Raw genomic sequence first — 12,796 nt, forward strand, 5'->3', positions numbered from 1 at the left:
TCCTAAGTTAATAATGTCAAAATCGAATAGAAATCGAATCGCAATATGATCGCAATAGCAGTTTTAACCATATCGGGCATTCTGCTACTAATAAAAGACCAATCGTATTCGATTGACATTTGATTGGTGTGCGATTGGTCTGCTATTTTGGTGATTTTGGTCTATACGGTAGTTTGCTCTACAATCATATTGCAATCGTAAATCATTTGCAGACAAAATGATTCATTATTGAATGACAGAAAAGGATAAAAACGTTTATTTCAAAGAAAAAATAGCGGAATGCCACATACGCTTCAATCGTAATCGAGTCGGGATTGGATCTCAGTCGAATCGAGTCGAACGTGAATCGTATGCCGCTTAAGTAAAATTAGGAGAATCGGGCCCCAGGCACAAGACCAACAATAATGTATCTTAAAACCCACAAACCGTTTTCGGCCCGACTAGGGTACTAGGGTAGTTTTTTTTATAAATAACCGAGATATCCCATAGTTTCATATAAATAGGCCATTTAACCGTAACCAGAGTTAGAAACCAAATGCCCGAAACAATGAGGGATTTTCTTTTTCATTATTTTCCAATTTTCAGGTCTCATAACGAAACGTTTTTGCCATGAACAATTTTATAAATAGAGGTAGAAGATATCTAATAAAAATGGAATAAAAAGAGATACAGTCAGTCAGATTATTATCCGAAATGTCCCGAGAGATTTTGAAAACAATTTGACCGGAAATTTTAATTTCTTGGGTCTCTGCTCAAAGGGCTCGGTTCCATGTTTCTTCGTTAACTTGGCAAAGGCACACTCAGGAACAACTCCACCCGTCACCATTCTATGGGAACTATTTTTTAATTCTCAAAAGCAAACCTCCCATTAAACATGGTCATTATTGGTCATAGATTTTATTGTTCATAATGTTATATTACCTATATGGTATATCTAGTATCAACCAATATAAAGAAACTCAATCCGTAATTTGTGTCAGTAGAGCTGTACCACGAATAATCCAGTAACTTTGTGTTTGATTACTGGGTAGTAGTACTGGCAACACAAAGTTTGTGCTGTGACCAGTTGTGGACAGTACGCCCGCTCTTTCTGATGTCTTGTACAACGGTGCTTCGTACCGAGGGTCGGGCTTAGGCAACGTGAGCACGGGCTGAAACCATACCACTGGCAGTGGAGGATTCATTTGACCTGTTTAAATAAAGAGTTTTTTTACAAAGAAAAACAAAGTCATAAGCGATGACAAAAACTTCGAATATAAATTGATTTCATGATTTTAATGCATTTGATTGACACCAAAGGCCTAAATATTTGATTTGAATTTATTTGTTTTACCTAATATTTTTATTGTCAAACTTTACTGACCTGGAAGAGCATCAACAAGAAGTTTTTCACGCATATCCCAGCGGCCGGCGTCGATAAACAACCCGTGTATGTTAACACCATCTTCGGGACGCTCTAGAAAACCGTATACGTCAGGCCCCACCGCCTCCTCCTGAACAATTTTATTTTATTAGCAAAATAATACTGGGAATCGCAATCAGTGGCGGCTTGGAATAGCGCACCGCTGCACCGAATAAAATTTCGGATATCACTATGTATCACTTCTGTTCGCATTATTATTATTATTGATTATGACTAAATGAGAAGCGTTTCCATGTAGTTTGTTCACTTAACAAAAGTGTTGAATTACTAAGTTATTCATTACAAAGAAAACGAACGATCACGCGCGCTACGTGTCGCCGTCAGTGCTTAACTCAAACTTACAACAGTTGTAGCAGCTGATTCAGTGCTTCAACCAGCTGTTTGCAAATTCCGAATAATATACAGTTTCAGAACAATCATTCATCCAAGTGCTCACCTTATAATTGAATAGTTATTTATAAAATTCATTTGTGATACCTTCTTTCTAGTATTTTGCTTAAACACATCGTCTTGTGACAAGAATATCGGCAGGGGATGGAAGTCGAACATGAGTGCGTCGATGGGCACGCGGTACCGTCGCGCGTACGACTGCAGGGAGCCTGTCAGCAGGCCCTGCGGGAAGAACAGGCCCGACACCCAGCTGCTCGGCTGAGCACCTTCTACTAACCATTTCTAAAATAACAAGCTTGCTATGTAATATATTATTTAGATATCATGCATTTTCACCATGCCTATTAATACTTTTAGGATTTTGATCTCCCCGGAAAAGGTCATAAAGAGAAAATCCATGATTTACGCAGTCTAATAGCATGAGAAAGAACTAGCCTGTTCCCTACCTCCATAAAATTAATTCGTAAAGTGAGGTCGTGAATCCAGCTGCCGAGTGATTTCAACGAATTATATCCTTTCTTATGCCACATATTGGGAACTCTGTTGTTTATGAAAGCTGTGAAAACCTCTTCAAATGCTTCTGACATCACCACGATACCCTTGAAACAAAACCAGTTTGAAATAATACTCTATTTGTCCTAGAAAATGCCTGTAGTTAAGTAAACTTACTTTGATGGCCTTCTGAAGTTCATTGAGCGAATTATGAATTAATCCCAATAGTGTATTGAACCTGTCGGTTTCATGTATCAGCACGGTTGTTAATGAATTTAATTGCCCCATATCGTCTGGTATCATGAGGTCGGGGTTAATGAGAGACTTGTCGATACCCTTCGCGATTTTAGCTCGTGTTTGGTCACAGACTCGCCAAACGATTTGGTCGGGAGTGTCGCCACCACCACCGCCTATAGCGCGGGGCTGCACGTCTACTATTGTTTGGATTAACGTACTCGTTTCTTTGTTCTGGAAACGATACATAGGTATAAAAACCACTTTCTTAACTCACATCACTAATTAGTTGTTTTCAATTAGGTACTGATATTGAAAAAGAGAAAGGCACCAACCTCAAAAGCTATATTAGCATTGTCGTGCATACCAAATACTTCCGGATTTTCAACACTTGGCAGTGATTCTATATAGTCCCGATAATCCTCCAACTTGTCAGATCTGGGACAGTAATAATTGCCCGATTGTGAGTAAACGTATCCCTCCTCAAGAGTGGGAGGCGAGAAAAAGAGCTTCAAGATAGTGGTCAAACAACGTTGGTCCCACATGTCTGTTACTCGGCCTCCGTACGTTATAAGACCTGCAACAATGATCGGAATAGGCATATAGCAAGAGTAGCAATTGCAACAAGTACAATCATGCGAGAATATTTCATCGGGAAGTAGGTAGTAATCATATAGATAAAAATCATAAGCACGATTGAGTTACGGAAAAAGAATGTGGAGTTCCGGTACTTAGGTCTTGTGAAGGTCTGAACTACTAATATGTATTAGATTTGGTACTAATTCAAGTCTTACTTGTGATATATTCCAACGCGTCCCAAGGCATGTGGCCATCCTCGCAGAACATTTGCAAGTTCATCATGGCGCACTCGCGATCGCTGTTGTTGAACTCGTAAGTAATATTCCAACCTAAAGGACCAAACTTTTTGCGTTCTTGAATTATAGCGTGAAACATACAAATACCAAATAACATTGTGCGCCAATCTTGACCCAGTACTGTAAAACAAAAAAAATGCTAGATAAAACCTTATTCTACAGTAAAAAGACCAGGGACCCGATTCTCCTAAGTTAATTATGTCAAAATGGAATAGAAATTGGATCGCAATAGCAGTTTTAACCTTAACGGGCATCCTGCTACTAATAAAAGACCAATCGTATTCCAATGACATTCGATTGGTTTGCGATTGGTCTGCCATTTGGTCTATACGGTAGTTTGCTCTAAAATCATATTGCAATCGTAAATAATTTGAAGACAGTATGATTCATTATTTAATCACAGAAACGGATAAAAACGTTAATTTAAAAAGAAAAAATAGCGCAATGCCACATACGCTTCAATCGTAATTGAGTCGTGATTGGATCTCAGTCGGATGTGAATTGTATGTCGCTAATGTAAAATTAGTAGAATCGGGAATCCCCTGCAATTACATGTCCTGGGAACTTAGGTACCATGATTTTCAAAGAAGTCTTCTTCCATTTCGATTAGAGCTCTTTTCACATTTGCCTTTAGACCTTTTGGCGGTTCATTTGTAACTTTCACAGAATTCTGCAGCACAGATACCGGAAATTTGGGCGTGGGCATTGAACTCAAGAATAGACGGAATTCTGGTTGAGGCATGCCGGATTCACTGGTCAAATTAGCTACTATCACTTCAAGGCTCAACATCCAGGAAGCAGCCAAGTGACAGTTCTGAAAAAAAAAAACAAATATTGTATCATGCTACATTTCATTATGTAAATCATCTCCTGAATGGCTGCTTTTTTTTCAACTTTCGGTGAGATTATCCGCGGACGGATGGACAGACAGACATGGCGATACTATAAGGGTTCCTAGACGTCTACAGAAACTTAAAAAAAAACAAATATATACATACTTGTAAGAAAATCCAATCGCCTTTGGGCTTTGCACTGGTTATCATCTTCTCAGCAACTGGACCCTGGCCCTGACCTAGCGAGATCGAATGCACACGTTCACGCATGCCCATTTCCGTAGCAAATTTTTGGAAAGCTCCGAAGGGGTCCGAGCCAGTGCTTAAAACGAAAACTAGTGGGATTGTTGCCGTTGTGTCTGCATACCTAGGACACAATAATATCAGTCAAATTATGCAGGTGATATGAGGGGGCTAATTCTATAAAAAATAACAAGTACCCACGTACGTAACCATTAAACTTTTGCAACATTTTTAATTTTGTAATAAAACAAGACATATTTCACAATGTAGCAATCAATGATAAGTAACTAACAACTAAATTGCAACCGCTTTGTGATAAATCATGGTAACTAACAATAGGGAATACGCTCGTATTTTTTATACTTATTTTTAAACGATTGTAATACTTGTTACATTATCAAAAATAACTAAGTATAATAAACGACATCGAACATACGCATACTTAGTACGAAAAGTAAAGAAAAAAAACGTTATTTTCGCCTTAAGCGCGTTGGATAAGATATGTCATGATTGTTCATTCCACCAAAAAATGGTTGCGTTTCATTTGCGAGACAATTAAATGAAACAGTTACCTATCCTATAAATCCGATATATCCTTTAGAACGATAAAATAATTGACCATTTTGGAGTCACCTATTCCGTGATTATAGCGCGAGCGCTTTTCACAGATTGGTATCTGTAGAAATAGTCTAAAACGTGTAGTAAGCTGGCTTTATTGAATTCATAGTATGGAGTAACAGAAATTAGAGGAAACTGCAGCCAATGGCAGTGTGCTAACCAAGGATACTAGCTTATTTGCTACAGCAGCGCTAAAACTGCCGAAGTGGAACTAAAGCTAAAGCTGCCTGTCGCAGTTTGGAACACACTTAATGACGTTACGTTACACTTGTCAACAATACATTGGCTGCGTTCCGCATGCAACTTTCAGTGATGTGACTGTGAGCGCGCTGCATAGATGTAATATACTAAACAAGATTGCGCACGCTCAATATATATATTTACGAAAATGAACTCTATTCCAACGCAATAAGGTACTAAATTGGTTGCATAATATACAGAGGCAAATCCGAGCCGAGAGGGATAGTTAGAATGGAGGCCGTTTGTCTCTTTCGAACACCTTGCCAGCATAAAAAAATATTGTGATCAACAGTTTTGTCTTCCCAAAAAAAATTGAATCACTTATATTTTTATCTTATTTTAACAAATATAAGTCAACAAATTAATAACAATCGCATTAATTTATTCGTATTTATTCTTTAAACATAAACAACATACATTTGTATTTTGTTTTTTTTTTTATTATTTTTTAGCGGTAACCCCGAACATTCTTGGCGCGTAATCAGCATTTAAAATTTTGTTTATATTTTTTGTATTAAATCAATTTAAACTATCAAAATGGTGAAAAAGTGTTGCGTTTATACTTGTAAAAGTGAATCCTATGGTGATTGCAATACATCGTTCCACAGGTTAGCTAATAATAACATTTTCGTAAATCAAACAACTAGGGTGCCCATGAATTCTTGTAATGAGTCAAAATATGGGTGATGGATTTTAAAACTGTTGTACTATTGTTATAGCTTCCCAAAAAATGAAGAAAGGTGACATAAACAGCTCAGCAGTCTATATGTGAAGCAAAAATACAAAAAAAAACAGTCTTCACTTCGAATCTTCCTGCTTTTATACTGCTAATTCCCGCTAATTATTAAAAGGTTGTATTAGTATTTTAAGGTCACAAACTGCGTAAGTTAAAGTTTCAATACCAATCTGTGTTTAATAATCTTAGCAAATTCGAATTTGTCTCACATAGCTTAATCTCATAGTCACCCTATTAGAAAGGGACAGACGGCCTCTGTACTAACCGTTTCACTCGGCTCGTTTTTTGGGCGTCTCGTCTATGTCGTCTCGTCTCGTCTATGGCGCGCTGACACTCACGCGCTTTCGAAAGCGCAGTACCCATGCTCATCAGTAAGCGCTGTTAAAAAGGGACAGCTGATATTTTTGTTAAGAGCGTACTGCACGTATAATAACATCACTAGGACTATAAAATAGACCCAAATGCAAACGCTCGGTTAAGTGCTTTTGTATAATTATGTTCAAAATAAAAATGACCATTACAAGACATTGCGCTTATTAATCTATGACAGCCACAGATAATAAAAATCTAAAAGTGCAATTACTAAAGTGGAACTATAGTTCGGCCATTCAGAGAATGCGTTCCTGACACGTCGCGATTGAACTGACGACGTAACTTTGCAATGGCGTTGCAGTTACGATAAAAATATTTTTGCTGGTTGTTTACCGTTTTAACAATTGAGGAGCATTAAAACAACATTATTATATCAATAATCAATGAATGTAGTTACGTCGTCAGTTCAATCGCGACGTGTCAGGAACGCATTCTCTGAATGGCCGAACTATAATCACAATAAGCCTTGTTGTACCTCTGATGTCAATGACAGTGTTGCCAGAATGTTACTTTTGTAATGCTTTGCGTTACCTTTGACCCTCTCATGTTACCTCCTTGTTACACGACCCAATGGTAATTTGTGTTCAATGTTACATTTGTGTTACTTTAAAGACAGACAAAAAAATATATATCGGTTTTGTCGTACCTAATCACATTAAATTCTATCACATATGCTTTATGATATTCTATGACGATTTGTAAAAAAATAACCCAATCCATTCAGTGTTTTAGCCACAGGAGTAATTTTGATAATTTACACATTATGTGTAGCAGAGATAATGTTAGGAGTATCGAATGTTTTGACCAGTTGATAGCTGTCAGTTTTCAAGGGAGAATTGCAGTTGTTTGTAATGACATGGTAATGACTGACTATTATAACGGGTGTGTCGTTCACAATCACATTAAATCCTATCGCATATACTTTATGATATTCTATGGCGAATTGTAAAAAAAATAACCTAATCCATTCAGTGGTTTAACCATAGGATTCATTTTTCGTTTTTATAATTTACAACATCATGTGTAAAGCAGAGATAAAGTTAGGAGTATCGAATGTTTTGATCAGTTGACAGCTGTCAGTTTTCAAGGGAGAATTTCAGTTGTTTGTAGTGACTGACTTTTTTATGGTGTTCTAATTTTCGCACATTTTTTTTGTATTTACTTTGTTTGAAAAATTCATTTTTTTATTTTTACGTATTTATCTTTTTTCTTTGTGTTAATCGTCATATTTTAACCAGTACATTAACGCATTTAATTTAATGTGATTGTGAACGACACACCCGATATGGTGTTCTTATTCTCGCACATTTTTATTCAATTTACTATGTTTGAAAAAATATATTTTTTACGTATTTTATTTTTTACTTTGCGCTAATCGACATAAATTATATTAACATATTTATTTTAATGTGATTAGGATTAGGATTTAGATTACACACCCGATTTAACATTTTTTCATATAACGATTATGAATAACAATAACAAAGTAAGTTGCAGAATTGAAAGACTTTACTGATTCCTGAATTGGTTGGTATATTACCTAAACATATATCATTGACTGTAGGTATTTCTTTTTCTTTTTCTACATCGTCAGTTGATTATTTGCTCAACCATGAATACCTACATTATTTTTCGAGTTTTAAGAAATGGGACAGGATAGAAAGTCATTTTAATTTTTATGTAATAAAGTGCTATAATATGGAATTGAGTCGTTTTCCACTTAATAAATAAAATATAATATTTAATACATTGTCATCGGCAGGTGCCATAGTCCCCGTAGTTTCCCCATTCCTAGTCCATTAGCATCCCATCACAATAGCCCAAGTAGTTTTCATCCATAGTTAGCAATAGTTTAGCACAGAACCGGGGATTGTCCTTGGGTACATTTCTATAGTGTATACAAGGATAATCGTCAGTTTTGTGTCACCCTTTCATTAAAGTTGTCTCAAAAGGGCTTCAGCGTGTTGGCTTCGGCCCCACGTTCGCCTACCAAAAATCTGGGACTCTGTAGTCCCGAGGTCTGGTAGAGAAGAGACATACAAATATAAGGTAATGTTACTCTTTTCGTGAAAATGCAAAATCTGCCGCTGGCAACACTGATCAATGACAATGTATCTGTGGCCAAGATTAAAAAAAAAGGTGAGCGGAACGCAGCCAAATAACCAGAATTCTGAACCGGAACCTGTGCTACTATAAGTGTCACTGTCATGTTTGTTTGCCGCCGCTCGGCCATGTCAATGCTGCTGGTCATTATGTTGTCGACGCTCGCCTGAATCGTACGATTATTTACTTCGCGTGTGATTGAAACTTCTCGTCAATCTGCAAGAACTTTCTGGACAGTGTTCAGTCTAGCCTGCATTTTCTTGTTGTGCTATAAAAGCGAACAAGAGTCGCACTTATTTTGTCCCTTAACAAAAGGAACAAGTTGTATTAACTGTTTCTGGGATATTATGCGAAGAAGTGCAACATGGCTACAGCTGTAGATTCTCCTTTGGTGACCACATCATTCGCATTGAACACTGGCCACGATATGCCTGCAGTTGGATGTAAGTATTTATTTTTAATCAATTTAATAGTAATTTTTATTTTTCTGGTGGTTACCCTCAGTTTAATAATTTTTCACCTTCCATCGGGCTCTCGAACATGCTTGTGCGAGTTATGCTAAATCAGAGTTATTACTGGAATATGACATTAAATTAGAGTAATGACTTGATTGTTACATTTGTTTGCTTATTCCCTGCACCTAATGCCAAAACTTTTGGGGTTCAGTTCCATTAATTATCCAAGGTTTCACATAATTTAAGTATAGTACCCTCAGTTTTTTGATATAATGAAAGCATGGTTAAATTCTTTTTTACCTTGAGTTAGACTCTTGTTCACGCCTGTGCGACTTATGCATTGCTTGATTACTTGAATTTTACATTTTGTTTGCTCACTCTCTGTACCTAATACCTAAATTATTTGATGCAATTCATAAATAATTGGAAATGGAGGTTCCCATAATTTGAATCTAGAAAAATAAATAGAACAACTATTGAGAATGTTTAATATTTGTATCCTGGAAACATCATGAATGATTGTTGTTGCAGTGGGGACATATCGCATCCACAAACATGACACCATCATGCATGTTGTAGACGAAGCCCTGTCTGCTGGTTACAGAATGTTTGGTGAGTCAGTTTGAAATACAAAAAAAAAAAGATAATGTAAGCCCCATGTACAATATTTGACTCCCTTATGTCTATGTACAGATACTGCTGCCGTTTACCGCAATGAAGCATCCCTGGGGGAAGCATTCCAGTTATTGCTCCCCCAACATGGCTTGGATCGTGATGACATATTTGTCACTACCAAACTCTGTAAGCTATCTTTGCTCAAATTGAAGTTTTTATTTTAATTTAAGTTTTTAACTTGATTTCATTTTATGTAGTTTTATTTGTCTATAAATAGTTTTTTATTTACAGCACCAGCTGATCATGGAGATAAAGATATAGTCAAAAAAGCGTACCAAGCATCATTACAAAAATTGGAGATAGATTTTATCGACTTATATTTGATGCATTTCCCTGGCACTGCTAGATTGCAAATTGGGGATCCTAAGAATACTGAAATGCGGCTTAAAACCTGGGCCAGCATGGTTGATCTTTATGACGACGGATGGGTGAATGCCATTGGTGTCTCCAATTTCACTGTCCATCATTTACAACAACTTATGGAGGCCAATCATGATGTATATCCTGCAGTGAATCAGGTATACATGTTTAACAAAATATCTGTAAATATGTTACATGAATATTAAGACTAAAAATCTTATTAACCTCTTTATATTTGTTTAGGTCGAGTGGCACCCGTTTTACTATCAAATGGAGTTGATGGACTACTGTAAGGAAAATTCAATTGTATTACAAGCATATTCTTCTTTAGGAGGAAAATCAGTCCAAAATGATGATTTACTGAACCATCCTGCTGTTACGAAAATAGCCAGAAAGCTTGAGGTTACCAATGCCCAAGTATTACTAAGGTGGGCATTGCAACAGGAGGTTGCAATCATTCCTAAATCTACTAACCCAGAGCATATTCGTCAAAATATTGCATTGGATTTCACCATCGCCCCTGAAGATATGAATATTCTCAACAACCTCGAAAATGAAGTGAAATATGCATGGGATCCCAGTAATGTCGTCTAACTACGCCGCCGCCGTAAGCGCACTAAATCCAGAAGGTGCCGCTAAAGGCTACTTGTTACTTGCAAAGGGTCGGTCGTCATCTCGATACACTTAACTCACCACGAATGTGTCCACTTGGTGAAACTCAAAATTTTAACATTTATCATGTCGTCAACTCGACACGTTTTAGATTTAACCCGACTTCACTGTACTTTTTGCTTGAAATCGGGTTAAATTCTAAAACGTGTCGACTTGGTGAAAACATAAAAGTGTATAATTTAAGTTTCACTAACTGGACACGCATCAAAATCTTAATGTGTCGAGTTGACGACATGATAAATGTTAAAATTTTGAGTTTCACCAAGTGGACACAGTCATGGTGAGTTAAGTGTGTCGAGATGACGAATAACCCGCAAATACATTCACATGTTTAAACCAAAACACACTACCAAAATCAAATTTCAAATCTACACAACACTATAGTCCCGCAACATGATCATTCTGACCCCTGCTACATGTCTGTTTAGCCAACATTTTCAGATATCAGAATTGCTTCAAAAAATTTTGACATTCCAAATAAACTGGTAGTTCAGCACTCGTTACACCCTATGGTAATAGTGTTGTGCTCATTAATGTATTTTGAACACATATTGAAAATAAATATAATCACTTACTACATATGTTGCAGTGTCTACAATTATTATAATATCGCTTTAAATGTTAGAGAACATCCATTGATCGTCATAGTTGTTGTAATTAGGGATCTATCAGATAGGGAGTGGTAACGCGGTCAAGCGGTCAGTTTTGTGTTATAAATTCTTTTGCAAAAAAAGCGGGCACCTATACGAAATTTTGGTTTTATGGACTTCACGTGCATTTCAAAGGGTTTTAATGACTGTAGTATTTTACTAGCATCAAAAGGGTTAGCCAAGCATGCGTCAGAGTGTATTCTAAATTTGAATTTCGTAGATTTGCTAAGAAAGTGGTTAAACATTGTTTGGACTAATTCCTGGTAGAAAGTTCGTGGGCGTTTTTAAGGTGATTTTCAGAAAACTGATAATGCAGTTTTAATTAATGATTAACGTACCTTTCTGTTAAATCAAAACATTTTTGTAAAACTATGCGTATTTGATAACATTTTCACCTGCTCTAAATGGTCTATGCTGATGATTGATGGCAGTGTTAAGAGTTTCGGTATTTTTGTGTAAAGCGTTCTATTGTTTAGATATTGTACCCCGGTTTAAAACATCCCTTTCTCATAAATAAACATAATTTAGAGGAGTGTCAATACTTTGGGCTGCAACGAAACCAATTTAATATATCCCACTGCTAGCCTATGTGTCTCTGAAGCCTTTAACTACGACAAAATCATCAAATGACACCTCCCGCTGTGGGTTAGCAGCAGTGAGGGAGTGTCAGATTCTTACTGACTAAAAACCGTCGTGTTCCGTCGTAGGCCTTTTATGTACCAGGGCCGCGGTAACTCTTTCGAACAGTCCCGCAGCCATGCCACTGAGGCCTGCAGCAGACACTACCGACTCCAGTGACAATTGTGACTCCCTGTCTGGTAGATCTCATAACTACGTGTAGGTTTGATTGTAAAAATATATTTTTTTTTGCCTAACTTTGGCAAGTTGGGGACAAGCAACAGAGCAGGTTTAGCTAATAATCCAAACTTTCGTAGGTAACAGATATTAATTTCCCGGCACCAGTTATATTACAGTTATACACACAATAATTTTGAAATCCGTTTTTCATAATACAAACGTAAAAAATTTGCAAGTTCAAATACGAGTAAATACCGAAACACTAATGATGCTCTCTTTGTATGGTAGATGCGGTGGTTTTAGTATGATTTTTCTAAGGTTAAAAAGAAATTAACTTTTCTTTGTGTATTTATACAGGGTGGCCCATCCATAGGCGTCCAAAAGAAAAATTTTGAAGCTCTAGGCAAAAGGGTATCCGAATCACCCCCATGTATGTTCAGCGATTTTTTTGTACTTTAGGAGCTAGAATTATTATTTTTTTTCCGTAATTTTCATTTCAACATTGTTTTTTCTATTTTATCTTTTTTCCCTAACGTTTACAGATGTTTTTTTTATGTAATTAATCATCATGGTAATAGCTAACACCTGAAAAAAAGCAGTTTGGCTAAACATTCTAGAACTTACATA

At 36.7% G+C, this 12,796-nt stretch overlaps 2 protein-coding genes across 2 annotated transcripts in view; one reads left to right on the forward strand and one right to left on the reverse strand.

Annotated features, from left to right (window-relative positions):
• Positions 1-881: 881 nt before the first annotated feature.
• LOC124645205 (dynein axonemal heavy chain 6) overlaps positions 882-12,796 on the reverse strand; it is a 45,485-nt gene continuing 33,570 nt past the window's right edge. Inside the window, exons 59-67 of the mRNA XM_047184982.1 lie at positions 4,413-4,614; positions 3,988-4,228; positions 3,334-3,534; positions 2,875-3,116; positions 2,483-2,773; positions 2,260-2,412; positions 1,901-2,095; positions 1,364-1,487; positions 882-1,189 (exon numbers count right to left, since the gene is read on the reverse strand). Coding sequence (XP_047040938.1) covers positions 960-1,189; positions 1,364-1,487; positions 1,901-2,095; positions 2,260-2,412; positions 2,483-2,773; positions 2,875-3,116; positions 3,334-3,534; positions 3,988-4,228; positions 4,413-4,614 — 1,879 coding nt within the window. The 3' untranslated portion in view covers positions 882-959. The remainder of the gene's footprint in view (positions 1,190-1,363; positions 1,488-1,900; positions 2,096-2,259; positions 2,413-2,482; positions 2,774-2,874; positions 3,117-3,333; positions 3,535-3,987; positions 4,229-4,412; positions 4,615-12,796) is intronic.
• LOC124644990 (uncharacterized oxidoreductase YtbE-like) lies at positions 8,645-11,302 on the forward strand. Its single transcript, XM_047184700.1, has 5 exons — positions 8,645-9,002; positions 9,546-9,626; positions 9,708-9,815; positions 9,921-10,207; positions 10,293-11,302. Exons 1-5 carry the CDS (start codon positions 8,924-8,926, stop codon positions 10,641-10,643), a joined length of 906 nt encoding a protein of 301 aa, XP_047040656.1. The 5' UTR covers positions 8,645-8,923; the 3' UTR covers positions 10,644-11,302.

This window comes from Helicoverpa zea, chromosome 31 (assembly GCF_022581195.2).
Source record: "Helicoverpa zea isolate HzStark_Cry1AcR chromosome 31, ilHelZeax1.1, whole genome shotgun sequence".
NCBI lineage: Eukaryota > Metazoa > Arthropoda > Insecta > Lepidoptera > Noctuidae > Helicoverpa > Helicoverpa zea.

What these genes read in the sequence shown, in the direction of transcription:
- LOC124644990 (XM_047184700.1), top strand. Translation starts at nt 8,924, where the DNA reads ATGGCTACAGCTGTAGATTCTCCTTTGGTGACCACATCATTCGCATTG. An exon ending in ATTTGTCACTACCAAACTCT is followed by an intron (nt 9,816 to 9,920) that starts GTAAGCTATCTT and finishes TTTTATTTACAG; the next exon opens with CACCAGCTGATCATGGAGAT. An exon ending in TATATCCTGCAGTGAATCAG is followed by an intron (nt 10,208 to 10,292) that starts GTATACATGTTT and finishes ATATTTGTTTAG; the next exon opens with GTCGAGTGGCACCCGTTTTA.